Source organism: Falco biarmicus, chromosome 9, assembly GCF_023638135.1.
Source record: "Falco biarmicus isolate bFalBia1 chromosome 9, bFalBia1.pri, whole genome shotgun sequence".
Lineage (NCBI taxonomy): Eukaryota > Metazoa > Chordata > Aves > Falconiformes > Falconidae > Falco > Falco biarmicus.
This window is the reverse complement of record NC_079296.1, coordinates 17,574,896-17,602,783: the sequence shown is the minus strand read 5'-3', so window position 1 is coordinate 17,602,783 and position 27,888 is coordinate 17,574,896. Positions and strand designations below refer to the sequence as shown.

The 27,888-nt window shown below is 49.1% G+C and overlaps 1 protein-coding gene across 5 annotated transcripts in view; it reads left to right on the top strand.

Moving 5' to 3' along the window:
• NDST2 (N-deacetylase and N-sulfotransferase 2) overlaps nucleotides 1–27,205 on the top strand; it is a 136,919-nt gene extending 109,714 nt beyond the window's left edge. For all 5 annotated transcript variants that reach the window (XM_056352933.1, XM_056352928.1, XM_056352929.1 and 2 more), the window contains 13 exons: nucleotides 1,084–2,482; nucleotides 9,838–9,925; nucleotides 10,121–10,275; nucleotides 11,777–11,962; nucleotides 12,354–12,482; nucleotides 17,553–17,735; nucleotides 18,539–18,635; nucleotides 19,898–20,021; nucleotides 21,538–21,712; nucleotides 21,952–22,122; nucleotides 23,474–23,583; nucleotides 25,046–25,148; nucleotides 25,308–27,205. In XM_056352933.1, the coding sequence (XP_056208908.1) occupies nucleotides 1,490–2,482; nucleotides 9,838–9,925; nucleotides 10,121–10,275; nucleotides 11,777–11,962; nucleotides 12,354–12,482; nucleotides 17,553–17,735; nucleotides 18,539–18,635; nucleotides 19,898–20,021; nucleotides 21,538–21,712; nucleotides 21,952–22,122; nucleotides 23,474–23,583; nucleotides 25,046–25,148; nucleotides 25,308–25,433 (2,640 nt within the window). In that variant the 5' untranslated portion in view covers nucleotides 1,084–1,489 and the 3' untranslated portion in view covers nucleotides 25,434–27,205. The remainder of the gene's footprint in view (nucleotides 1–1,083; nucleotides 2,483–9,837; nucleotides 9,926–10,120; nucleotides 10,276–11,776; nucleotides 11,963–12,353; nucleotides 12,483–17,552; nucleotides 17,736–18,538; nucleotides 18,636–19,897; nucleotides 20,022–21,537; nucleotides 21,713–21,951; nucleotides 22,123–23,473; nucleotides 23,584–25,045; nucleotides 25,149–25,307) is intronic.
• Nucleotides 27,206–27,888: the final 683 nt, after the last annotated feature.

Below are 27,888 nucleotides of genomic sequence, written 5' to 3'. Positions count from 1 at the left end.
GCAGCAGGCGCTCCCCAAAAATGTGCCTGTACCCCAACACCTGAGTGGTGTTGCTGTAGGTGCACCACGCTTCTGGTAAGGGAAACTACACAGTGATTTTTATTTTTAAACCAAGGAGCAATTTAGTTGCTTTCCCTGGTGTTTATGTTTTATTTAGATGCCTTGGTGTTTGTTGGCTTTGTTGAGCATTTTATCTGGAAAAAATAACAACATATGGTGAAATAGCCTGCTGTCATAAACACAAAGCGGGAGGTGAGAGAGCTTTGTAACAAGAAGTTTTCACGTCTTTGAGACCAACCCAAATTTCCATCATGCTGTTGGTGATTTAAAACTGGCTTCTTGCTCTTTGGTGACATATGAGGGAGGGTGAGGAAAGTTTCAGGAGATGTTTCCTCTCCACCTGCCACTGAATCAGTCGATAGGAGTTAGGTGTGCAGGGTATGGGCAGCCCGTGCCCCGCCAGCTCCATGATGCCTGAGGGGACCATGCCTCTCCAGAGCCGTGTTTTGAGAGCCCTGGAAGAACACAAGTTGCCGGGACAAGTCGCGTGGGAACCATGGAAGTTGGGAGCTGTGGGGCAAGGGAGCTGGTGGGAGGTTGAGGCATCGTGCTGGGTTTGGGACAGCCATATCCCAAGAGCCTAGGAAGTCGCTGGCAAGGACTTGGGCACATCATCAGTGTGAGAACAGGGCAAGACAGAGGATGTGAGGGCTCTCTCCTCTTCTTGTTAATTTTGAAATGCAGGCTAGAATAAAAGGGGTTCATGTTTTCTGTTGGGTGGCATGAAGAGGAGTGGAGGGAGGCCGGGTGCCCCGGCTCTGTTGGCTCTAGCATGTAAGACTCTCACCCAAGGCAAGTGCTGAGTCCCTGTGTGCTGTCTGGACCTTTCTTCCAAAAGCCCTTACGATGGTTTTGCCAAGCTCCTGCATGAACGGCGTGCGTCACGTCCCAGGGAACAGGTCTGTCTCCTGTCAGGCGAGTGATGCTGCCCACCTCGCACCTGCTGATCCTGCCACTTCATCTCAAACCCATTAAATACCGTGAATCCATACTGAGAATTGACTTTTTCTTTTTAAATTGCAGGATGCAAAGAGAAGGTGCCATCATGTGAATGCAAAACAGCTAAATGAGAAGCAGAACACCTGGGAAGGCTGCGCTGAAGCTGCTGGCGTGCAGGATGACAGACTGATTGGCTGTTGGAGACAAGATTCAGGGAACCTCGCTCCTCCAAAAGACATTCCTGAGTGAGAGGAGGGGAACAGGAGGAAGCACACAAAGGAGTGATGGGAATTGAGGGCCATGGTTACTTGAGATAAATGGCAGATCCCTGGGAGTCTAGCCTGGTAGCTGTTTGCTTTCGCTTTGTCTCTCTCCGCAGCTGCTCTTTCTTCTTTGCGAGCTGCCGCTGGGTACTGCCACAGCGGCACTGGAGATCTCAAGAGCGAGGTGGGTGCAGAGTGTGAGGAGGGGGTGGGCAGCCCGCCTCACCATGATTCAGCTGTGGAAAGTAGTGCGGCACGTGCGACAGCTGGAGCTCCACAGATTGATCCTGCTGCTCATTGCCTTCAGCCTGATCTCCATGTGCATCCTGGCGTACTACGTCACTAACAGTCCCAAAATCAAGGAACCGCCACCCCTGCCCTTCAGTGACTGCAGCAACCAGCACCGCGTCTTGATCCCACCGCAAGCCAGCTGGAGGCTCACGAAATCTGTGGACACCTCGCGCACAGACCCTGTGGTGCTAGTCTTTGTGGAGAGCATTTACTCCCAGCTGGGGCAGGAAATCGTGGCCATCCTGGAATCTAGCCGATTTAAATACAGGACAGAGATCGCCCCTGGCAAAGGGGATATGCCCACTCTGACAGACAAAGATAGAGGACGCTACGCTCTTATTATCTACGAGAACATCCTTAAATATGTGAACCTTGATGCTTGGAACCGAGAACTGCTGGACAAATACTGTGTAGAGTATGGGGTGGGGATTATAGGCTTTTTTAAAGCCAACGAGAACAGCCTGCTCAGTGCACAGCTCAAGGGTTTTCCCCTTTTCCTACATTCCAACTTGGGGCTGCGGGACTATCACATCAACCCTAGTGCTCCCCTGCTCTACGTCACCCGGGCGAATGAGGTGGAGCAGGGTCCCCTGCCGGGTGATGACTGGACTGTGTTCCAGTCAAACCACAGCACCTACGAGCCGGTGCTGTTGGCCAGCACGAAGTCCTCGGAGTCCATTCCTCACCTGGCCACCCACAAAGCGTTGCATGCCACGGTGGTGCAGGACCTGGGTCTGCATGACGGGATCCAGCGGGTTCTCTTCGGCAATAACCTCAATTTTTGGCTGCACAAACTCATTTTTGTGGATGCCATTGCCTACTTGACTGGCAAGCGCCTCTGTCTCACACTTGATCGCTATATCCTCGTCGACATTGATGATATATTTGTGGGAAAAGAGGGGACTCGCATGAAGGTGTCTGATGTAGAGGTAAAATCCCGAGAATAACTGCAGGCTCCAGACAGATTTCTAGGGTGTGTGGTATGCCAGGAAAGTCAAGGTTGTGTTTAATTGGAGAGGAAGTTGATTGCTGCAGTTGTTCCTATCTGAAACAGAAGTAGCGTGCAAAGCTGTTGAGACACCATATGTGATGCTCTCAACAGTTTTCCAGTTTTCGATGGAGCATTTTTCATTCTGGGACCTGGAGGTGTCCTCTCTGAGTTTAAGAGGAGGATGCCTGTGGTGGTCTATCCCATCTCCTCCTTAACACAGGGAACAGGCATATGCAGTTTTCTTCTGTCCAGCTATCTGTAGCTGTAAACTCTGCCTCTCAAAAGGAAAAGGCAAGTTGTGTTAGGATAGAATAGAAAAGCTGTATTTATTATATTATTATTTATTTTTTTAAAACTGTATATATTATATTGCCAAACTGTAGGCCAGTCCATGCAGTGTAAACAACTAGTCTGCGTTTTAGCCGTCTAGCTTTTCAGGACATAAACAAATGGGGAAAAGAAACACCCCTCGTTACACCCCTCTCATATCCTCCACCAGCAACCGCCATCCCTGGGCAGAGAACATCCAAACATTTACCACAGGGCAAAGCGCTCAGACCAAGCCTTCATGAGAACTGGCTCTGTGGCCTCACAACTGGGAAAGAGAGATGCTATCTTAGTGGTTTGCTTTCCTTGGCAGTTCCTTGAGTAATGCCGTGACCTAGTAGGAAAGGATATGGGAAGGGCACAGAGAGAGATTCTGGGGGGAAGAGGGAAGAGAGACAGGCAAAGGAGAAAACAAGTAGGAAGAAGGTTAGAAACTAAGTGCCCCTTCTGATTCTCTGTGTTCTTGAAAGCACGTGATAAAGCATTCTCCTCAGTCAGTGATATGTGTGCATATGCTGCCTTGTGGAGCCAAGGACTTGCCTGCGTATCTGCCCCATCAGTTCTGGTCTGTAGCTTTTGGGGCAGGTGCATTGCCTGTTTCTTCAGGCATGCTGAGGCTGTTCCCAGAGCCGTAAGACCCCAGGCCTTTCACCTGGGATTCCCGTTTAGCACTTGCCCTAAGATGGATGGAGGAGCTCCTGGATGGAGTCCCCTGGGCACCAGCCCCAGTGACGGTAAGCCTGCAACAGCAGCCGCCTTAGCATGTTTCCCAGACAACCTCAAGCAAAGCAGGCTTTAACCTTTCGTCTAAGGGCACAGAGCATTTGAGGCACAGGTAGAGAACAAAATACACAAATGTTCCCTTGCCTGACCCACACCTCACCCCATACATGTTCCCAAGAGCACTCTTCCACCTCACTAGGAGACTTACCACCTTTTCTGTGTGTTTTATGCATCCATGCAAGGCATATCTTAGTTCATCTTTGTTTTTCAGGTCTCTGAGATTCTAAATTCTGCTTCTGATTCCAAGTTTAGCTTGGGGGGAAAGAAACCCTTGCATTCTGTTTGGAGCTAGCTTATCTTTTCAATTCATTTGAAGCTGTGTGCCTGAAGCAGCTCTAACTGCATGCCGTTTTTTATTTTACTTGCTTCATTCCTTGGTAATTCTTCAGAGCCACCTTTGACCATAAGTCTCTAAGCAAACAGGTATAGAAGTGTTTCCAAGCAGACAGGTATAGAAAGATGGAACAGCTGTATGTAATACTTAAAAGAAAATGCTAAAATTGTCTTCATTTCACTGCAGTGTCCTTGTGTTTTGAGATGCTGAAATACTCTGAAAGTTGGTTTGGGGTTGGTTTTTGGTTTTTTTGTTGTCTGTTTGTTTTTGGAGGATCACAATCCTATCTTGGTCCTAAGCAGGCCCTGCACCTTCTAGTCCAAACTGGCAGGGATTCTCACCTCCGTAGTGTTTGGACAGGTTACATACCCGTGGGAGAAAACAGGAGATAGGTGGCCAAAGCTCCTGGAAACAAAGGCTGCTCTAGTGATATTAAAAACAAACCCAGACAAGATAATTCCAAAAGATGCTTTGTTTGGGTTTTAACAGGTTGAAATGGAGGAATAATCTGTGATCAGTAAGCAGAGAATTCGGGCAAAGCAGATAAAACCCAGATTTATCCATTTAAAAGAAGCTCTCTGATTGCAGAGCCACAAGAGGTTAATGAATTTTTATTTTTTAAAAGCGAGAAATAACTACATGGATTTGTTGATAGCCTCTCGCCATGGGGAGAGAAGGGGATATAATAGTGACAGAACAGCTGGCATTTTCTGTGGCCTTTTATATGAAAGCTCTGTTTCAGGGCTGTTATCTCAACACACAGCTCCTTATCTTAAAGCTTAGATTACAGTGGTCAGGGTAGCGGTTTGAAGATTGGATGTTGTCTGAGGGTGTAAAATTGACTCTGCTGTCCCAGTGAGCCTGTTTGTCATATGCAGGTCCATGTTCAGAGAGCTGCCCAGACCAAGTGGCGATTAAAAGAAATGCTGAATATAATTTGTTCAAATGCGTGCCCATGATAGAATTCCTGAGAGGAGAAATATTTTTATTTGTGACGCTTAAAGGAGAGCTGAATAGCTTTCTTCTTCTAACACGGAAAAAAAGGAATTGTGCTTGCTTTCACTTTAAAGATGGAGTTTCTCTTTCTGCTGAAAGGCTGCAGCAGGAGCTTGCAGTCCTCAATTGGAGTGAAACAGTTGGAAGTTGCATAAGGAAAATGTTTCTCCCTTGTAAAGTTTATCACATACTAGCTGCACATAATTAATGAAACAAAATCTCAGAATCCCTTCTTTTCTCAATTATTCCACATTCAGTCTCTTTCAAGATCAAAATCCTCGGAATTTACCAAAACCTCCGTGGAACTGGCCAACACAGACAAGCCGTTTCTAATGCACAAGGATCGGGCTTTTAAGATCCTTCCTGGTCGTCTTTAGGTATAAAGAAAGAAGATTAAGTAGATGAGGTTTTGCCTCTTTTGCTGGTAATCTCTACGAGGGCGTAAGTAGCAAGCAGTTGTTGCTGGCAAGTCTGAGAGCAGGCTAAGTGAAAAGGCAGGACAGCCATTTCATTTTGGGGTATGAATGAGAAGGGTGGAAGAGAGAGAATTTAGTGAGGGTGGCTGTCAGCCAGCTTGTGTCTTTCTAAATTGTAGAGGATGATCTTACCAGAAATGAAAATACTCAGCAGTTTCTAACTCCCCGATTCTAACACCGCAGGGGAGATACAAATGCCGGTACCACGAATGCTTTCCCTTTTGGCAGCACTGTTTGAGCTCTGCCAGTGCTACTGCTCCCTGAGAGAACGGTGAGCAAATCCTCCTCGGAGTGTGCTGCCTAGCATCCGCAGGGCAGTTCCTATGAAGAAGGTATTTCTGCAGCACATTCCTCGTGCTTTGCATGAGCGTTTGAGAAGGGGCTGTCAAGGCACTTTGCTTTCTTCCTCCATGTTCTATCATCTGTTTCTCTTCATTTGTCCATGCACTCTTTTCCAGACTCCTGGTATCCTCTCTTCCCAGCATCTGACTCTCAACCTTATTTCCCTCCTTTATTTTTGCCTCTTTTTAGCGGGACCCGAGATAGGGGAGGTAATATTTGGGGTTTGTCTGGAACAGCTAAAATCTCTGCAAACACTTTCGGCAGTTAAAAATTTCATGGCTAAAAAAGCAGAGTTGCATGCCGGTTTAGCCCCACGCTACTGCGGTGCCGAGGACATTGTGCTGTCGTAGAGGAGGATTAGAAGCAACCTCAAGAGGGTACAGTCAGAGTGCCGTGGCTTCCCTGATGTTTTCCTTGCTTTTGGACTTTTAACCCCATTGAGAGGGTTTTTGTCTCTAACTGGGTGGCATCAAGAGCTTGTAGGTGAGTACATCTTTGCAGATCCGTCAGTGAGATCACATCTAATTTTCTGATGTCCTGCAACAAAAGACAATTTTAAACTTTTTTCCCCTAAAGTTTGCTTAGAAGTAAATATTTATCATAATTTGAGATTATAGAAAAGCCTTTTTAAAGTGATGAGCATCAAACATCAGACTGCAGCTTGGACCTTTTTTGCATTCAGTCCAGCAGTGTGCATCGGGACGCCAGTGTCCGTCACCGGGGCCTGAGCACGGCTACCCCAAGGAAGCACTAAAGGCCTCCAAAAGGTCCGTCGGGTGCGGAGGATGGTCTCTGATAGACTGTGACAGGCGTGAAGCGGGTCTGGCCTTGATGTGGCTTGTGAGTTCTGGTGGCCAGTGGTGGGAATCTCCTGGAGACCCCATCGGTGCCTTCCTGGGGGGAGCCTTGCTGAGCTTCCAACAGGGAGTGGAGCTGGGGAGGGGCCTTGGGCTAGCTGGCACGCTTGGCTGCATTGGGGAAGGATTTTTGGAATGGAAGATAGTTAGAAAATATAAACCAGAAATACTTGAAGGGATTGGAGGGGCAGTTTTTTAGGAGAAGCAGCTTTGTTTTTTAGAGATAAGGGTAGCTAAAATGCTAGCCTTCTGTCCTGTACCCCGTCAGCAGCTAAATTTCTTAAAATATGCACATGAAGATCTGTTTGCATCTGGTTAGCTATTTTATATCTTAATGGGTAGCCTACGCCACATTTCTTGACTGCGTTTCGTTTAAGAATCTCAGGGCATATTTCGGATATAAAGGAAATGCCACTTGAGTCACCTGTAAGATACTGGTGGTGCTGCCATACTCATCCTGCTTTATGAAAGAGCAAGAGAGTGCAGAGGTGCCGGAGCAGGGAGAAGGGCCATCTTCCCGGCCCATTCCCACGTCTGTGTTGTCTCACCTTACTACAGCTCACAGACCTCCTTGAACCAGTGTGCTAGGGAACAGCAAATGCAGAATTTGTTTAAACAAATTTCCAGATATTTTACTTGACACCTTTAGTCTCTCATCTCCTGTGCAGGGGAAAGACACTTGTTCAGACCTGTGCCGTGCCACCGTATGGATGTGGCTGTGAAAAGGAGCCAGCATCGGCAGAGGGATGGCATGCGATTAGCTTCAGCATTTCTGCGCCCCCCCCCCCCCCCCCCCCCCCCCAGTTTCTCCCTGGTCCCTCCCTGGACACAAAGGATTGCTGCCTGCTGGAGCAGGGCTTTTTGGGATTTATCATCAGACAGATGTGTTGTCATGGTAACACCAGCCAGGCTTTAAATCTCCCTCTGTGCAGGGGAATGCTAAGCCTCTTAACCACTGTCTTTCCTCCCACCACCTTCCTACCCGAGCCTGAGGAACTGGATGTGCCTTTCAGGGTAGCAGAGAGAAGCGGTGAGGCTCGGGACAGCTCTGGAGACGAGGGTGGTAGTTTCCTCTCTAAGATACCGGGCAATGTGGTCAAGGTTTTGGTCCCAAATGTGATGTGGTGTTGTCATCCAGCTGGGCAGACAGCTGCTTCTCTGTGGAGAGATGCACAGCCCTTTGTCTCGCTCCCTGATGTGTGGGATGTCTTACGGGGTTACGTGAGGGGACTTGACCTCCCATGCCTGGTCTGGATCTTCTGCAGCAAAGGAGGCTTCAGCCAGCAGTGCTGCTCACATGCCACCTTCTAAAAGCACTGGCTGGGTTTGTGACAGGTTCTGGAGATGTCATGTGCCATACGTATCTCTAAATATTACTGTTGGATGGGCATGTGGCCATGGAGGAGCTGGGATCTTTGAAATCTGACCCAGACTGCATTTGATATCACTGTTGTGTGGACATGGGGGAGGAAGAAGCAATTAGGTCTGTCTCTAGGGAAAAGCCCGAAGGATTGGTTCCCTCAGAGAGGGCACTGAGAGCGTCTGCAGCGCTGCAGGAATAATCTGTCTGCTCTTCCCACCTTGCTGTGCGTGAGAGGTCATGGGCTGCCTGCCTTGGGAGTAAAACCGCTCAGCTGCTTTGCCCCAGGATACACTCGCAGTGGCTGGGTGATTGAAGTAAATTACAGAAGTCATCATTTTTAGATTGGGTGATGATTGGTGTTTGGTCAACACTGTTTTGAAATACGAGTGATGGCAGTGATTTGTCAGGGTATCCTTAAGCAGTAGGTGTCGAGGCGGGTCTCTCCGCTGAGTGAGGGTCTGCCTTGGTGAACAGACCCACCACCAAGGGAGCGGAGTGCCTAAACAGCACCTGTAGAGTGTGAGCCACGCTGAAGGCAGCATTGTAGTGCTCCTTTGTGCTCCTTGGGGCTGGGGAAGGGCTGCCAATGCAGAAGGATCTGCCACCTGCCTGCGCGGTTTGAGAAGCCTGCATGCTGTGCCCGGTGTTACATGCCAGGTTGCTTGTCTGTTTGCATCTAGCCCAGGTCTGCTGTCAAGAGGTCATCACCTTCACCTTGGTGCAGCCACTGAGCCGCTGGTTTCTTAGGAAAGCTTTTAAAATCTAAGTAACTGCCTGGGCAAGGAGCACTCTGTCCCCTGCCAGCAGCCCTCCTGCCAGCTCCCTGTTTGATTAAGAACTTCTCCCATAGGAGCTGCCCCAAAGACACTTTCCCTGAAGCGTGCCAGTAGCAGCACAGCATGCATCTCAGGGCTTCTGTCTTTTTATTGTTTTCCAGCAGAAGAGATTTGACTACAATTAGTTTGTATCTTACTTGTCTGTGGCATACTGAGCCTCTGGGCTTGTTTGGTTTTTTTTTCTGTCAAGGCTGCCTGCTGTCTTACTCTGTAACACTGCTGGACCTTGGGGTTTGTGGCACAAGGCTCCTTCCCTTTGGCTGTAGCAATTAATCTGGACATTTAAAGCAGGGACAAGTGCAAGAGAGAACCAGTAGGAGACGCGATGACTGTGAATGTCAGTTCCCCCAAGTCTTTTTCCAGAATCTAGGAAACTTCCCTGCTACAAAATTATTTTGGTGCTTTCAAGGGACACAAAGCCCAGGGTACCTCCCTGCCAGGGCAGGATTCTTTGCTTGGGTAGTTCTGCGAATCCACCTTTCCGTTCTAAGTAACCCCCCCCCTCCCTTTGGATCACTTAGGTTTTGTTCACAATATTGACTAATCTTCCACTGTGCACCACGTGCTGCCCCATCCTCCTTTTTGTTAACACCTAGGCTCAGAGAAAGGGCAGATGTTTGATGGCAAAGTCCCAACCAACACAGGATGGGAAGGGAGCCTTCAGGTTGAACCTGGAAAGAGTAAGGGATCTGCTGCATGGAAGTGAGATTTGTGTCCCTTTGCCTTAGCGCAGAAGCCCTGGGTGGAGAGCATCATCTGGCTGTGGTTTTAAAAAGGCATCATTTAGTGTACAGCAGGACTACTTCAAGTAAAGGCTGTGTATGTGGAGCACTTGGCTACCTTGCTTTATCCGCAGGCAGCGATGCCTTAGTCCCGTCCCCTGATGCCTCTTCACACTGAGCTGGGCACCAGTAGAGCACTGGGAGACGTTACAGAGCAACTGACTATGAACATTTCTTTTTTTCTTTCATTCAAACAGGCTTTACTGAGCACCCAGAATAAGCTGAGAACTCTAGTCCCAAACTTCACCTTCAACCTGGGCTTCTCAGGGAAATTCTACCACACAGGTAAGCCCCTGGCACCCCCGTGTCCTGGCGCCTGTGTATGGCCCCTGCGTTCGGGTGCATCTGCGCGTGTAACGCGTTAGAGAGCCTGATGCTCTGATGGAACGATGCGGCACTGCAGGGGATTAGCCACTGCTTTGAAACACTGAGCCCCTCTGCTGCCATTTGTTTTTGCACTTCCCTTCCTGCTCTCTCTAGGTACAGATGAGGAAGATGAAGGGGATGACATGCTGCTCAAACACAGGAAGGAGTTCTGGTGGTTCCCTCACATGTGGAGTCACATGCAGCCTCATCTTTTCCACAACGTCACCGTGCTGGCCGAGCAGATGAAGCTCAACAAACAGTTTGCTGTGGTAAGGGGCATCGCAGTTTATTTACTTTACTGACCCTTAAACATTCTTCCTCTGGAATAGCTTTTCTGACCCCGCTGAACCCAAACACTTGCCTAGTAACTCAGCCGCGTGTAAGGAAGGCAGTTGTGAAAGTTCAAATTGGAGGTGGCTCCTGCTGCCCGCAGCCCAGAGGCGGGGGTGGCGCGTGGCTCGGTGCAGGGGGAGCCTGGCCTGGCACCTGCATGGCCCCAGGCAGCTCCGCTGCCTTCCAGGGTGCAAATCCCAAGGCTCTTGTTTGCTGAGGTGTGAACTTGTAGCATTACCATCCAAATCCAATTAATTTACAAACTCTGGCAGGGAGAAAGCATTTCCTTTTCCATCCTTATTCACTGTGGGTTTGTGAGGAAGTCAGCCTGGTTGGTAGTATGAAATGCTCTGTGTGCTAACAGCCCTGCTTCTGGCCTCTCCAGACAATGCTGAAGGAAATTACTTATCTGGGAAGTGCAGGGGAAATTCCCTCAGTTTTGGCAGAGGAGGGGGAAGCCTTGAACATCCTGCACTGCTGGAACAATGTCTGTCTGATGCTTACAGCCCAGAGTTGAGTATAGCATACGTGTTTCTCTGAGAAGTGTCCTCCTCACCTCTGGTTTGGTTCTTTTGATGGTAATCCCCTTGGGAATAGCAGGCTGCTGTCTTGTGTTCCCATGAAACACGCACATTAGGAACAATCTTGAATTCAGAGCACAGTTGCAGTATTATAGAAACAATTTAGGCTCCTCCTTTTCCTGGTTAATCAACAGTGCAGTCTTTTGCAAAGAGAGACAAAGCACAGAACACAATTCCACGTATTTAACGTAAAACAGGCTGGCAGCGAGAAGGAGAAGGTTATTGCTTCATTTGGGAGCTCTGGTTTTATTGTACACCACCAGGGCAGAGCTGTCATCATTCATATTGTTACCAGAACCACACAGTGGAATTATAACCCATGAAATTCAGGCATTTCTGTCGTTTTAGTATAGCTCCAGGCCCCGTATCTTCACCCTCAATAGCCTCTTGCTTCACGCCTGCTTTTCTTTGAATTGCTAGGGACTAGACAGATCCCAGTCATCGTCTTCCTTTCCTTCTATATCAGTTAAGGAAATTTTGTTTTCCTCCTCTAGTGACTCGGACCTAGACGTAGCGGGAGTGAGATATGCCACTTAACAGCATTGATTAGTTCATAGCAACCAAGGAGCGTGACCTGAGGCTTGTGAATTAATCTGATTTGTCACACCTGCGAGCTACAGGACTGTTCTTCCAGCAGCTGTTACCAGTGCTGAACGTCCTTGCTGGTACAGAATCGCCCTTCTATTTCTATGGACGCATAAAATAAGAAGTACAAGCAGCATTTCAGGTTTCCCAATCCAGAGAGTTTTCATGTTACTCTATCACCTTGCCCCACTTGAAGTCCATTGCTAAATATGATCCTTATTAAGGACATTAATCAAATATTTGGTGATCAAGCTGCGTATTCTGCTTCTAGGAGCATGGGATTCCCACAGACTTGGGCTATGCTGTAGCCCCCCATCACTCTGGTGTTTATCCTGTCCACACACAACTCTATGAGGCATGGAAGTCCGTTTGGAGCATCCAGGTAACAAGCACAGAGGAATACCCACACCTGCGGCCTGCCCGGTACCGGCGGGGATTCATCCATAACGGAATCATGGTGAGCAGAGCCTAATTCCCTGCCCAAGGGACAGTCTCCTAGTGCCCTGCATCAGAGACATTAATACCACCAGTGTTTCCAAAATCATTAAGTCAAGCAAAGAGAAAAAAAAAATGGGCTAGAGCTAGTTTCTGTGTTTCTCAGTGCAGTTCAGAGCTCAGTACTGAATGGAGAGCAAACCCAAGCACAAGGCTAAACTGAGATCCCTCTGACTTGTTTGCACTGTGATGAGTAAATGGTTGGGAGGAATATCAAGAGGGTCCTCTGAACCCATATTGCTTATGTTTGTTACTCTTTGTATTGATTCATACAGTGCTGCTTTGACACTTTCACGTGTAGATTCTGTTGCATCTGCCCCTTATCTAACTTTGCTTTTCTCTGATATTGCCAGGTTCTGCCTCGACAGACATGTGGTCTTTTTACTCACACTATCTTCTATAATGAGTATCCCGGTGGCTCAAAGGAGTTGGACAAGAGCATTCGTGGTGGTGAACTCTTCCTTACGGTGCTCCTGAATCCAGTAAGCCCATTTGAAAGGAGGGGAATCGGGGCACGGGTGCAGCTTACGTGTCTGATGTGGAAAAGGACTAGATCTTATGGGAGATCTGGTATAACCACTCGTCACGGTGTGGGTATCTCCAGCGTGATGCTAAGGAGGTGTGAAAAAGAGGGCCAAGGAAGTACTTGCTAGTTAACGCTGCTTTGCTTTATGCACTGCCAAGGAAGCATCACTATTGAGTGTTGACAAGTGTAACACTCCACAGATAGAAACCAGCCAGGGTGACGTGCGGAGCGTGGCCCGAGGTAGAGTGGGTGTTACCTAGGCTGCTGCATCTTCGTGAATCAGAAGTGAGATGTGCCTTGGCTCCTTCTGTTCCACACACATCTGCTGCCTGTTGGCTTCTCCCCTGGCTCACTGATGAGTTTTGTTCACGGTAATCACTTTCTCCGGGCTTCCGTTACGAAGTGTTCTCCCCTTTTTTTCAATTATACACTTGAAACCATTTCTGCGTGCTTTTTTGGTGATGTAGCTGTCACCACCCTAAGGCATTTTTGGGGGATCTTGGTCTGATACAGGTGTTTCTTTCCTCCTTTCAGTACTTGACAGTTCCATCAAGCCACCAGGCTAACACCGTACCTTCAACACCGTGCGGTCCCTTTCCAGTTCTTAGACAGGGATGGCAAATCACAGGAGTTTCTCACTTCCCATTGAAGCTGAGAAGACAAACTTAGGTGGTAAGAGACACGGAAAAAAGCAGTCATTTTCAGAAAATCCTGAACGTATAGAATTAGGAGACGAAGCTTCGTAGCTCTCTCCAACCACAGGTCACGCTCCCTGACATTCCTGCTTGTTGGCTGCAGCAGGAAGCCATGCTGCTCATCTTGATCATACGGGAACTTTCTTGATTCCCCATGGGGATTTGTTTCTCAGTGAAGCTGCTTTGGCACCTGCTGTCCTTCCTGTCTCTGAATGGGCATGGCCCTGCCAGGCTGAGATGGCGATTTTAGAATGTCTACCTCTGTAGCCACTCCTGAATATAATGATGTTTAATCTCTTCTTTTCTTACGACTTCCAAATTTCTGACTTCCTACTTCTCCTTCACACATCTTTCCCACCAGTGCCTGAGCGTGGGCAAGGAGCCATGCAAGCAGATCTGAGAGAAAGTAGGTTCTTTCTGACTAGAGTCACTGGAGTACTGGTCCCAGTCACTGAGCACCTGTTCGTGGGATTTGTTGTGTAACGTCAGTGACTTTGCTCACCGTGATGTTTTCCTTCATTCCTCCTCCTTTTGCATCTTGATTGCAGGGTTGAATACCAGCTTTAGCCACTTTTGGTTGGGGCTGTAGAGGCTCAGTGAATCAGAAAATCAAGCTTTTTCCCCTCAGTGAGCTTGATTTCATTTCTTGTTTCTTCCTTTTCCTAGTGTTCAGTGCCTCTTCACTCCTAGGAGCAGAACTGTGGTAGTGAAGAGACCCTTGCAACGTGCACTGTGTGCATCACACAGGCAGGCTGTAGTTTACACACAGGCAGGCTGTAGTTTACAAACAGCCCCTGTGTTTCTGAAGGTTAGCCTGCAGCGGCTCTGGCTTGGTGTGCAACCTGCGGAAGGTATGGGGCTGACAGCCCTAGCTGAAGGCTGTGGGTGTTCTTACTTCCAGGTCTGGGAGCCAAACTTCTGTCCTGGAGATCTGGAAGCCAGCCCTCTGTCCCTGTCACCTGAGATGGTATTTTTACCTTTACACACAACAGGCAAATCTACCTGCTTAACAGAAGTCTGTAGTAAGGAGGCGGCTATTCCTTGCGTTATGTATGGAATGATCAGTCTGATGGAAAGGAACCGCCTTGTTCTCTGTGGCCATTGCTTTTCTGAGCTTCAGTTTCTCTGTGTTGGGTGAATTCCACCTTGTCCCGCTTCATAATTGTCAGATCTTAAAGAATGCCTGCAGAAATAGCCACTGTGAAACTTGGAGCTCTACGTTTCTCTTGCAAAACCAGTTGCCAGACTGTAACCCAGAGATCACTGCTGGTCTAGGAGGCTGTGGCAAGGAATTCATAGAAACAGTTTCTAGAGCTACCCATTAAAATTCACTGATAAGCATGCGATGATTGAAGCAGCTGGCAGTGATCTGCGACCCAAAAGTTTGGGAAGATTGGCCTGGGGTACAGGATGAACTTACTTGCAAGATTTACTGTTGGTTTTTCGTGATGACTTTTAAAACACTTTCAGGTCCCTTCACATGTTTCCAATGTTTACACTTCTGCTTCCTTTTGGCAGTAGAGCATTTCTCTCTCTGTCAGCAGTGCAGTGCTGTGCTCTAAGCTCCTCTTCATTGCTCGTGTTTGCACAGCGACTCAGACCCTTGCATTCCTCCTCTCACTGATAGAGCCATCTCACGGACCTGATGGGAAGCTGGCCGGCCCCGTGGCCCCAGCAGTGATCCGTAGCGGGCTTGGGCCAGGCGCTTTCAGTCCTTTTTGGTGCTTCCAGCCCGCCTTGAGTGGATCTACACACGCAGGAGTCTCCGAGCCTGTATGCATGTGATTAACTCCACAGTGCAAACAGAAGATGTTTGAGCTTCTGATGTCAGGAAGGAGAATAGCTGTGGGTTCTTGGCAGACAGGCTGTGCACTGCTCACACCATGCAGGCAGCTTACTGCTGCGCCCGCAGCTGCTTGTTAGGTGCTGCAAGGATGCTCGTATCCTCCTGTTTCTGTCTTCTGGGGTCTCTGTGACCTTTTCTCTCATCTTTCCTCAGTGTGAAGGAAGGGAAAATCATGGCGTGCTGACAGTGGAAGGGAGGGGGAGAGGAGGCTGTTGTTATTACCAAGCCAGTCCCCAGAGTCACTGGGTGGGGATGGGAGAGAGCGAGAGAAGGGACTTGAGTGTAGCTTATGTCAGAAGCAGTGCTCGGAGCTGTTTTGGCAGCAGTAGCTGTGACAAGGCAGAGCGAGCTGCCAGGCCTCGTTAAACAGTGTGTGTGTGTTACGGGACGTGACTGCATGCTCAGAAGTACTGGAAAATGGCTCTTGCCTTCTCCATCCAGTTCCTTGGGACTGTTTGCAGGTGACAGCATTACCTGTGTGAGCCATTTCACCCAACATAGTCAAGTCTTGAAATGCAGTTGCTAACGTGGATCACGTGTGGGCTTTTTTCATTCCGGAAGTCTTGAAGGAGCCCCAGGTGGGGACCTGTGTCCTCCCTGCTACCGTACTTGGTTTGTGCCAGTTTAACATCAGTGTAACGAAGCCAGGCGCTTCATGCAGCAGAATTTTCCTCTAAATGTTTCGCTACCAAGTCAAAGGGCTGAGCCACCCTTTGCTGTCACACCACCTTCCCAGTGCCTCCTAGAAATGGGCAAAATAGGAGATGCATCCTTTTGCTGCCTCACGTGCTCCGTGACGTGGCCCTGCAGTTACACAGATCTTTCTGCCCTTTGCTCCGTGTTGTATTTAGCACATCCTTTTTGCACAACAGCAGCAAGCACTCACTGCTCTTTGAAGTGTAGGTGCCAGAGCCTGGCACGGCCTCTTTGTCAGCTCAGTGGGAAACCACAAGGGAAAATCGCACAGGCAGAGAAACGTGATAAATCTGTAATTCCACTTACGTTCTGTGTGTCCCAGAGTCCTACCGCTGCTTTCTGTTGCCTACCCAAAGACCCTGGGGTGTGAGCACCTTATGGACAGGCTCAAATTAATTTCACAACATCTTGGGGATGGCTCAGGTATGAACAGCTACTCTCTGTCAGTACCTTCCATCACACTGAGACTGGTCCATGGTGACACCGGGCAGAAAACTGAATGCAGACCTCCTGAGTGCCAGCAAATGTCTTCATCCCAAGACCATCCTGCTCCCCTCTTTTGCTCTTCCCCTAGTGTGAGTGGGAAAGCCATTCCTGCCCCCCGCCAGGGAAGCCTTTTGTTGCCTGCTGACCTTACCTGGCATCACCAGGATTCAGCCCTGAACTGTGCTGCAGTGGGTGCCCCTACTGCACATGAGGTTCCTTCCACTCCCTGCACTAGCAGACACGGGGTGGGGAGTGCGAAATCATCCCTGTAGTCATTCTTCCAGTGGTCTTAGTGTTCTGCTTCTATTTGCTAAATTGTAGCCTTGCTGCAGTTTGTGCCTGGCAAAGTGCCCTTGTGTTACAGGCACTGGGATGCCCAGTTCCATGGGAGCTGTCAAAGCCACACACCAGAGTCAAGCTGACAGCAGGCTTTTGCACTCTTTTCTCCAGAAGTTAAAATACTGAAAAACAGATTAGAGAGAAACCTATCTGCTTGAGGGAGGAGATGGCTTGGCAAGGCAGAGATAACACACAGCTCCTGCACACTGCAGTGCTGGGGGGGCTCCCATGGGTGCCACTTTGCCCGAGGGTTTACATCCTCAGGCTTGGCAGGGCATGTTTCAGGGGCTGCCTGTGCTGGAGCTAAAGCCTCATCAGCTGGTGTCTGCTCCTAGTGCAGTGTCTCTTTGCAGTCCTTGTTTGGATCCCCAGGTACGCTTGTTTGTATTTTCAAGTGTGAATTGCCAGTTGTTGCTTTACACTTGAGGTGCCAGCTCCAAAGTGAATGACAGCCGACAGGCTGTGGGCCTAAAAATACCTGCTGTGGAAGGTGCCCCTTGCACTGCCGTGCCCCAGCCTGCTGCCCTGGCACTGCTGCTGGAGGAGCTGCCCTGGCTGTGCCTGGGGGGGTGGGGGGGGAGCCTCTTGCTCTCCCAGGAAAGAGGAGTTGCAAGGTTTTGACTAGGAGGGACTCACTGACTAACTCTTGGTCCCATAAATGTCCCAAAGCCACCTGAATGGGATTTTGAAACTGTTCTGGACTCACATATGGGGCTCAGATATCACCCTACCACCGTTCCCGGGGGTTGCTGAGAGGTCTGTGTCCCTCCTCTCCCGAGTTCCCCCTGTCTCGCAAGGGCTACATCCTTCTGTTTTTCATCAAAGCAGCGCTGTGTCCTGGCAGATGGACGTTCATCAGGGCAGTCTGAGATGTGAATGGCCTCTTGCCGACAGCACAGTCCGGCTAGGAGGAAACAGTACTGTTACCTGATTTATGAGTATCCCATATCTTTCCTGTTTTCAGATCAGCATCTTCATGACCCACCTGTCTAACTATGGGAATGACCGCCTGGGACTGTACACTTTCGAGAGCCTGGTCAAGTTTGTGCAGTGCTGGACCAACCTTCGCCTGCAAACATTACCCCCTGTCCAACTTGCAAAGAAGTACTTCGAAATCTTTCCGCAGGAGAAGAATCCCTTGTGGCAGGTGAGAAGGCAGCTTTAACTGCTTCTAGTGGTTTTCCAAGAACTGGAGAATGTGAAGTGCGGCAAGGCTGCTGCTGGAGGGCACGGAGGGGTGGTGCATAAAGCTTTTATGTTTAACTTTTGTGGCTTGAGGCTGCAAGTGGCAAATCACAGGGTGAAAGGGATGGGGAGGAGGAGCAGTAGGACACAGTCACGGTGTGAGCATGGGGACAGGGATGGCTGTCATAAGTGACCGGGGGGCAGGCTTGCGGGTGTTTGGGTCATTAAAGGGCTTATATTAGAGCAAGCCGCTGTGAAATGTTATGTGTGCGAGGAAGAACCCTGTTTGTTGCTAGAGGAGCTTGCAAGCATGTTAATGTGATTAATCTTAAAGTAATTTCACACCGCAGAATTCATGTTCATTAAACAAAAACATGCTTATTCCATTTTATCCCGGTGCCACAGCTCTCTGCATGGTAATGAGCAGATGAAATTAACTGAAGGTGATAGAGTTGTCTGTCTGCCAGAAGTTCACAGATGCTGAGCTATACTATCGTGATGGCCCAGCCCAGCGTGGCTACACGGGGCAAGGCCTGTGGTTAACACTCTCAGAGGGATGTTGGCTCCCGTGTCACTTAAGAGCTTTTGAAAACATTCCCCCATGTTTTTACTTAACTCTTCTTGATGCCTGGCAGAGCAGCAGTGTGGCTGAGAGTTGTTCTTCATATGCTAATTGCATCTTCCCAAGAGGACTGGCCTTCTAGCTTTTCTGCCCCTTTCCATTAGCTCCTGTGGTAATGCTTAATCCTGTCCCTTGTGCTGCAGAACCCCTGTGATGATAAGAGGCACAAGGATATCTGGTCCAAAGAGAAGACATGTGATCGACTCCCCAAGTTCCTCATTGTGGGACCTCAGAAAACTGGTAATGTGAATGCTTTATCTAAAGATAGATTGCACTTTCCATCTCATTCCTCCAGAGAGGAGAGCTGGAAAGGTCTGCGCCGTAGATCTGTAGGGCTGCCCTTTGTGCAAGCTGCCAAACGGCCGCGGAGGACCCTTCAGAGAATCTCTGATTTGTTCTAACCTAAATCTGGCAAGTCTGTCAGTACTGTGCACCCTGGCACTTTGCTTGGCTCAGTCCTGATTTGCAGAGAAAAGCCCTGTTTGCAGAGTTGTCTTCTGGTGTTTTTGACCTTCCTTAGCATGTCACAAACAGAAGCTGTCAGCAGGACTAAACGCACGCGCTTAGCCAAGGTTATGATGAATGCCCCCGGGTGCTTTTATTGCAACAGATCTCTGTGTACCCACCGCATGCTCCATGTTGCTGTCAGTGGGAGGTGGAGATCCTCTTTTGTCTGACCTCTGTCACCACTGCGTAACTGCTGTGGCATTGTGGCTGGCAGTGACACAGCTGTACGTACTGTATCGAGGAGTACCTTCTAGACCGGGGAGAGCAAAATCTCGTCAGCCAAAGCCTGATCTTCAAACCTTGGCTTTCTCTGTAGCGCCGCGGAACAGCAGCTGCTAGCCACACACCGTAAATGGCAGCCCTGGCCTTGAAAAGCAGCTTGTCCCAGCCCAGCTGCTGCCTGTGTCACTGCGAAGCTCCGGTGGCGTGTGCGCAGCATGAGCACGTATTGCAGCCCAGGTGCTCGCAGCGGTGCAGTGAGAAAGCCCTTCTCTCGGCCGGTTTGTTGGCCTGCGGGAGCCCTACGGCTGCGTGCCGAGCGGGATTATTGGGTTTGGCTACGGCAGAGGCAGGCCAAGGCACCTGTAGCTCAATTCTATTGGAGGACACTAATGTTGTCCCTAGCACATCTCCTTCCCAAACGCACTGCTGCCCTGCAGTACCTCCCGTTAGGTAGGTGTGGGTCCTGCCACGTGGCAGCACGGCTGTGCCACCAGGGAAAAGAAAAGCCATGACAGGTAGCTGGCATGGGTGACTGCTGGCAGGCTAAGGAGGTGACTTAAATCAGCTGCATGAGCTGAACTGTGGGATTGAACTGGTCGGCCAAGTTCAATTCCAAAGTGCTTGGTGCCACAAACCTGCATGATTTGAGGGGTGGGTTAGCCCCGCACAACGGGCACGTGCCCGCCTGGGGACCGGTGGCAGCAGACGTGAAGCCTTTCATTCAGCTAAGCGTCATGTGTGACGCAGGTCCTGTTAACCGGTTCCTGTTGCAGGCACAACAGCTGTGCACTTCTTCTTGACCATGCATCCAGCTGTCACCAGTAACTTCCCAAGTCCATCCACCTTTGAGGAGATCCAGTTTTTTAATGGACCCAACTATCATAAAGGAATCGATTGGTAAGAACCCTGACACGTGTTCTTCTGTGATAAGGTGCACCCATGCTGTCTTCTCCCAAGTCTCTCTGTATGTCCTCCTCAGCCACCTCAGTAGCTTCTCTGTGTCGGAACAGCTGGTTTCATTGCTGTTGCTCTGCACGTTCTCCGTTTCCCTGCTAACCCAACTGCTTAGTCCTGGGAGCAGGACAGGTAGTTTCTGATTTTACCGACTGTTTACCATCATTTGTAGGCAATGATTTAGCTTTAAAAATTCAGAGTCTCTGTTAGATGCACTGCTGTCATGGCACTTCTTTTCATTTGACATGCAAAACAGACAACAGTGTGCTCATTAAAAAGTTCTTTGCGGTTTCCGAGTTAAGACACACAGTATGGAGGAGACAACATCCCTACTGTTGTCCTGGGCCCTTTAGACTCAGAGCCATCCCTGTGTTCCTTTCAGCGGTGCCAGTGTCTACGTGAATACCTTGATCTTTGCTGGTAAAAATACGGAATTATAATAGTGTTTCCATCTGGCAGGGGAATTTTGGCATCACTGTGCCACTGGTATGCCACTGTGTTCCCAGGCAGAGAAATTCTTAAGGTGTTTCTTGCTCAGAGCATTAATTTGGGATAGACTGTGGCACCACACTCCCTCCTGGGGGGCTCTGAGGGACAGCTGCGCAGCAGTGAGCCATTCTGCTGTGGGATTTCTTTGCCTGTGAGCTGTGGGAGATTTTGTCTGACTTCCCTGATCATTTAGAGGACGGTTGAAAAGCTACTGGGAGATGGCTGGTACTTGAGCAAAGCTCACGGGAGTCAAGCACTAACAGAGCCGCTGCACTAGCTGATCAGCCTAGAAAGCGTAGGCTTTTATGTGCATCCCCTCAAGTGTCATCCAAGTTGATTTGAGTGTAGCACCACATGCAAGACAAGAATCTTTGTGTTTAGCAGCAAATTGAGTTTGTTGTACAGCTTAAATTTCAGCAGAGACCAGTCTTACAGTGCCCTGTCCCCCCATTACCCTCTACCGTACCATTACTCGAATCTCTTACAGCTTCCATGTTACTAATTTGAGAAGCTCCTGTGAGGCCGAGCAGAGCTCTTTACCCTGTGTCTCAGCTACAGACTGAGGTACAAAGAGACTAATGATTTAGCCGGGTTTAGAGAAGCAGACAGTGGCAGGGCAGGCAGCTGATTCTGACCTTAATCTTGGGACAAAACCTCTTTTCTGCTACAGCTTGTAACTAGGATGCGACCCTCAGCCTTTTTCTTCCACTGTGCAAGGACCCGGGGAACATGCTCTCGGCAAAATACTTTCTTACCCTGTTATCACCTCCAGCTTTCCATGTTGTGCTCCGCCACCCCTTTCCAAGTCCCACCTCTGCCAGCTCTGCGCCTGCGTGCCCGTTCGCTGTTACTGGCAAAGCGCGCTCGTTCTGCGGACAGCGTCTGCTGGAGAGAAGCAAGGGCATCGTTTTGTCGTGTGCCGTTTCTTTGTTGGGCCATGCTGCTCACCAGCACCCTGTCTGTTTGGCAGGTACATGGAATTCTTTCCCATCCCCTCCAACGCCAGCACAGACTTCATGTTTGAGAAGAGTGCCAATTACTTTGACACAGAGGTGGTACCAAAACGTGGTGCGGCCCTGCTGCCTCGAGCCAAAATCATTACTGTTCTGATCAACCCTGCTGACCGAGCCTACTCGTGGTACCAGGTAACTTCCCTGCCGCTCCTGGGCGAGGGCTGGAGGGATGGGACGGTGGGCTGAGGCAGAACGCCCAGGGACCCACGTCCACAGAGGGGCCGGGGGACGCGACGCCCGCCGCCTGCGGAGCGTGGGCAGTTACATACGGAAGTGTTGGTGGGCGGTTGTGCCAACACGGTGGCGTCTGCACAGACACGTATAAGGTGGAATTTGTGTTCCTGCTCTTAAATTCAGCTTACGTTTTTCAGCACCAGCGTGCTCACAGTGACCCCGTGGCACTCAATTACACCTTCTACCAAGTGATCTCTGCGAAATCCCAGGCCCCTCAGGAACTGCGCAACCTGCAAAGCCGATGCCTGCTCCCTGGCTGGTACTCAACACACCTAGAGCGCTGGCTAACGTACTACCCCTCGGGGCAGGTAGGAGCTTTGGCAGTAGTGGCTCTCGTGGAGCCCTTTGTAGGTTTTTGTAGGTTGAGTGGAGAGGAGAGCGAACTGTAACACATGCACGTACTCCCCCCCTTCTTTTCACCTTGTCTTTTGAAACAAGAGCCACCGCTTGATTCCTCCTGTTATAAGCTGGTAAGAAATCAGGCTTGAGTACTCCAATTTTGCACTTTATTGTATTTGCAGTTCTCCAATTTTGCACTTTATTGTATTTGTGAAAGTAACGGAGTGCGGCAGGGTACTGTGACCTCCCAGAGGTCGGCGAGAACAGCAGCGTTGGCGCTGCCTCCCTTTCATCTTGCAGCCAGCAGCCCAGGGCCCCTCCGCAGCCCCAGGGGGTGCTCAGCTGCTGACTGCCCTTTCCTCGCTTTAGTGAGAGGGTCTTGGGCTCTGCCTCTTGTTCCTGCGTTGTGAAGCTTTGAGCTGTCTGGTGAAGGGAAACTGCACTTGCAGAGATGTCAGGATTCTGTATTTTGTGTATACATTCACAGAAAGTCGACAAGCGGACCGAGACCGTTACTGTCTCTAAACTCCCAAGAAATGTATAAGCTAACAGCGTGTGAGTCAGGATGTTTTCTTTCACCTTCCTTTCTGCTGCTGGGGTTACCCTCAGTCAGTCAGTAATCAGGCAAAGGCTTAAAATGCCCGTTTAGTCTCTAATTCTCTGCCAAAGCAGCAGCCTAAACTGGACATGACAGATCTGCCAAGGCTGAGAGAGACATGGGAAAATATTCTTGGGCTCGTATCTCACTGCCTTACTACGCCCGGGGGTTACTGCTGTGAGGAGCGGTAGAGCCAGGCACGCCACCCTTGTACTTACAATGGGTCGGGGTCACCTGCATCCCCCAGGCTTCAGGTCACGTGGCTTTTTCTGTGCTGTTCTTTGGAGTAGGTAATTTATTAGCACTAAAGTTGTTATTGCCCGTCATACACCTAATAGGAGAGCGATCGTAGGTTACAGAATACTTAGCACGGTGGCTGCTGACATCTAAAAAGAATACATGAGGTCTTCAGAGACCATTTGTAACTCGTGCTACTGCTGGGCCTTAGTGCTTAGTTGCAGGGGGTCTGGCCAAAGGGCAGGTTTGTCAAGCAAAGCCTGTCATGATCAGCTGTTTATGTTTCTGGTTTATGGTACTTGTGGCCCGTATCGTAACGTCTCTATCTGTGGTGGCAAACAGGCCATGTTGCTCCAGAATTAGCGGGCTTTGGCAGCCTTTGCTCACAGGGACAAAGGCCAGGGGCAGTGTGGAGACCAGGACACTCGCTCGGGTGTTGTTCGGCACAGGCTCTTGGGGGGCTAAGGCAGCTGCTGTCTTTTCAGCTTCTCATTGTGGACGGTCAGGAGCTGAGACACAACCCTGCCTCTGTAATGGACAGCATCCAGAAGTTCTTGGGAGTTACACCGCTCTTCAACTACACCCAGGCCCTCAGGTAGGAAAACTGTTTCTGTTTGTGATCTAGTAAGTGTTTGATGAGGAGAACAGCTTTTATCCCTTGACTACAGGACCTGCCAAGGTTTCAGAGGCATGCCTAACCCTAGAAATAGGTTCGGATAGCATGTGGTGCTAAACTGAGGCTGGAAGTGTAGCTTAGTCTTTCCAGAAATGATAGGGGAAGGGGTGGTTTTGGCTCTGTCACAGGGAAGCATGAAGTTGCTCACAGCAGTAATTATGTTTTTCATTTGTGGTTTCAGAAGAGGTGCTGGAATTATTAGCACTCCTTATGCTTTGTGTTACACCTGTATCTGACAAAGTAGAGGAGGGATGATAAAAAAATGTGTGACAGGCTGCTCCTGTCTTCAACCAGATGGAGATTAGGGACATATCGCCCAGTTCTGAGGTAAAGAGCCTGTTATTACAGAAGACATGGACTTGACAGGTGCCCAGAGCTATCTGGGGAAGCGGTGGTGGAGGCACTACCTCACTGCTAGTAAGCTGAAGGACGTTACTCAGCCATTACTGTGATCTTGCCCACAGTGCAAGTACATTTAACGTGACTAGGTAAGCGCTACCTGAAGGTGAACTGTGGCTGTTACCAGTCTTCAGTGGAAACTCTGCAAACCCACTGGAGATCCTGAACATTGTCCTTTGCAGCTGAAACCTGTGTCTTTACATCTTTGCTATGGCAGCCTCAGGGAGCAGGTGGTGCGCAGGCATACCACACCTGCCCTGCCCTTGAACTGAGGGGAGAACCCATTCCCTTCTCCTGCAGTGGTTTTCCAGGCGGGGGGCATGTGGCTGCCCAGGGGAGGGCAGATTTAGAGAAATGTCAGTTACTTGAAAGCCTTGCTTGCCGAAAGGCACAGGGTGATGGTAAACAGGCTATTTACAGTAGTGGTACCGGCTGGCACCTGTCAGCCAGGGTCAGAAGATAAATGGTGTTGGTCAGCTTGCCCCAGAGTTTGGTAGAGGGACTTGCTTACACCTCGAGCTCACCTTTGGCCAGTTGAGGGGACAGGACAGCCCAGACCCAGCTCCCGGCATTGCCTGATTACCTGTGGTTTAGCAAGAAAAGAAACAGTGATTCTTTATAAATGGTCAGGGGATTCTCTAATACTTCTCAGCAATAATGAGATTTAAAAGAATTTACATACACTAAAACATTGATTATTATTAGCATTCGTTAATTATTAACAGGCAAATATTGGTAACACCATGTTACCTCTGAAATTTGCATAAAGCTGAAACAGTCATGGTTGTAATGGATTTCTTGTCAAAGAAGATAAGTGCTAAAAAAAAAAAAAAAAAGGAGCCAATACCACAAAAAAAGAAAGAAAACCCAAACCCAATTTGTAAGGCACTAAAATGGGAAATACCCTCTGGATTTACTTAAGTTGTGCTGCTATGAATTGGGCATGTGGTCGTATCTTTTAAAGACAAGTGTCCTTTTTCAGATTTGATGAAGCAAAAGGATTTTGGTGCCAGCTGCTAGACGGAGGAAAGACTAAATGCCTAGGAAAGAGTAAAGGAAGAAAATACCCCGATATGGATTCCTTGGTGAGTACCTGTCTCAAATCTGTTGGAAGCAAGAGATGTAGAAACATCCCCACAAACCAGCCTGGCTTTTCCTACCGTCTCCATCCTGGGTGATCTACGGAACATGTGTCAAAGGTAACATCTTCTTCCATGCTAATGTGGTCTGTATTTCTCACACAGTCACGGCTGTTCCTAAGAGACTTCTACCGGGAGCACAACATTGAATTATCCAAGCTGATGAACAGACTCGGGCAGCCCCTTCCAACCTGGCTCCGAGAGGAACTGCAGAACTCCAGCTGGAGCTGAGAGGGACTCCCGTGCCCCCAGTGCCATTGGGATGTGTGGTACTCCTACGTGTGCTAAGATGCCATCTCTTGTCAAGCCAAAACAACTGGACAAACAAGCAAGAGCAGAGAATGTGCATGTGGAGCCTTTCCCTACCCCCGGGAGGGGCTGCTGCCTTTGGCACTGCCCTGGGGCACGGCCTGCAAGTCAGTCTGGAGTGTGAATGGTGCGTTACACTTTGACTTTTATTTACAGGAAGGATTTGGAATGCCTGCCCTACTTTAAGCAGGGGAGAGAGCACGGGTAACACTTTATGTTTAAAATACTCTTCTCAGTGTATGAAACAGGCAGTAGCTGGAGGGTTAACGTGTGTTACTCCTCTGAGTCCAGAAGTAAAGACTTAAGAGCTGAGGTATTGAGCCCACTGCTGAGAGAAGAGAAGCAGCTTAGTGAAAGGGGAATCTAGTCCAGTGAACCCCAGCTTTATCCAGTAGTCTGTTTGGCAACAGCAAGGTACAAGAACACCTTGTTCCTCCCCGTGCAGAGCACAGTGGCCGTGGTGGTTACTCACAGTGCCACTGTGCGTGGCTGTTGGGGACTGCACCTTCTTCAAGACAGCCAGAGTAGATGTAAGATTGGCTCTCCTTATCTCGCTGCAGCATTGTTGGTGTGATACAGTGGCCAGTGCCTACAGGCCACGGGAGATAAGACAAAGCTGCAGCTATTGACACACACACAGAATTGATTTGTTATCTTAGGGAAAAGGTTGCCATTTGTGGCAAGTATTTCTCTGCAGGGATGTTACACAATTCAAAAGATGACCAAGGAGCAGTATGTCTCCTTAGAGCACGTTGGAGGCACGTGTTAGTCCAAGCCCAGCAGCTGGGGGAGGCAAAGCTCAGGCATTGTAAAATAAGGTTGATACAGCTGAAAGCAGACAATTCAGTTCCCCATGTCTGATCAGCTTAAAAAAAAGAAAGAAAGAAACATTTTTCTCTTTCCAACAGCTCCAGGGCCCCTACCTCATGCTGATAGCTAGCACCTGTTTTAATCCCCTTGCAGTCCCAACAATGCCAGGATAAAAGCAAAAAACAGTTAAAAGTAAGAATCTTTCAGATATAAAGGGAAGGCTTGGACTTAGAAGTGGTTTCCTAAATCCAAAGGGAGCTGTTTAGTTTACTACTTCTGCACACAGTCAAGTAAGTACACTAAGGTGCTTTGCCTCCTGCGGTTGCTGGATAATTATTCTCAGAGGAGATCCTCCATCACGGTTGCACATGTCTTCTGTCACTGAGCCATAGGCTTCTCCCTCCTGGGCACAGGTGGTCCTTGGAGATTGCTGCAGTTCCAGAGAACAGAGGGGCAGGATCCATATGAACACAGATTATGGATTATGGACCTTCCACAACTGTCACAAGCTCCTTTTCTCCTATCCAGAGAGAAGATGCTTCAACCAAGCTTTTCCGTTGAGCCTTAGGTATTGTGTATTTCTGAATGAATGGTGCATTTACCGTTGTACGTAAATGTATATAGTATGCAATATAGTATTTTATTTCATGTGCCCTTGGAAAGGGTTATTTTGTGCAGCCAAAAAAAGGACAAAAAGACTAGAAACCCCTCTCTCACTCCTGTTAGAGAGAAGAGCCCGACTTCCTGCACTGGATTCACATTTAGCATCATTCACATTGAATGATAATGAAGAAATTCTTGGCTCTCGAAGCTGAGCACAAGTGTCTGAATAAAGGCTAGAAGTAGTAGTAAGTGGAGATTCAATAAATGTACTACTTATTTTTCTTCTTTGTGATGATTTGGAGTTATGTCGCAGACCCTAAGCTGGTACAAGGGTAAGAAAAACTGAAAAGCCTACTGCCGGCCTTACAGCTGATAGGTGGGAGGTCAGCAAAGGTGTTTAACTTACATTTGCAACGCCACAGAAACGGTGTCCAAAGGCTTCTTCTTCCTCTGCCCGCAGACCTGTCGACTTGCAGAAGCTGGCACAGCGCACCACCTGTAGCTACAGGCTCATTCTGACCGGTTTCCACTGGTGATGGCTTTTGGGCCATCCCTGTACTGCAGGAGTGCCCAGCTGCTGTGCCACAGCAGGAGTGTTGCTGTGCACCTCCTGTCCGGGCGCGCTCCAGCCCCAGCCCAGCAGCAGCCCCACAGGGATAAGCAGCCTTACACTGACTGGAAGCAAAACATCGTTTACGTAGTCACTGTTGTGGCAGCACTGGAGCTCTCACTCCAACAAGCACTTCACAAATAACCTATTTTCACATGCTGCTGCAGGGGGAGGAGGAGAGTCCCAGGACCATCGCTACTGGTGCTCCATTAGTTTCCTGCACTTCATCCATTACAGGTTGTCACTTACACAATTACTTCCTGCTTTACCTTGGATTATGCTACATCTTTGAGGTGATAGGTTTAAGCATTAAAACATAATGAAGGTACTAGTAATAAGTGTTGGGGGGGGGGG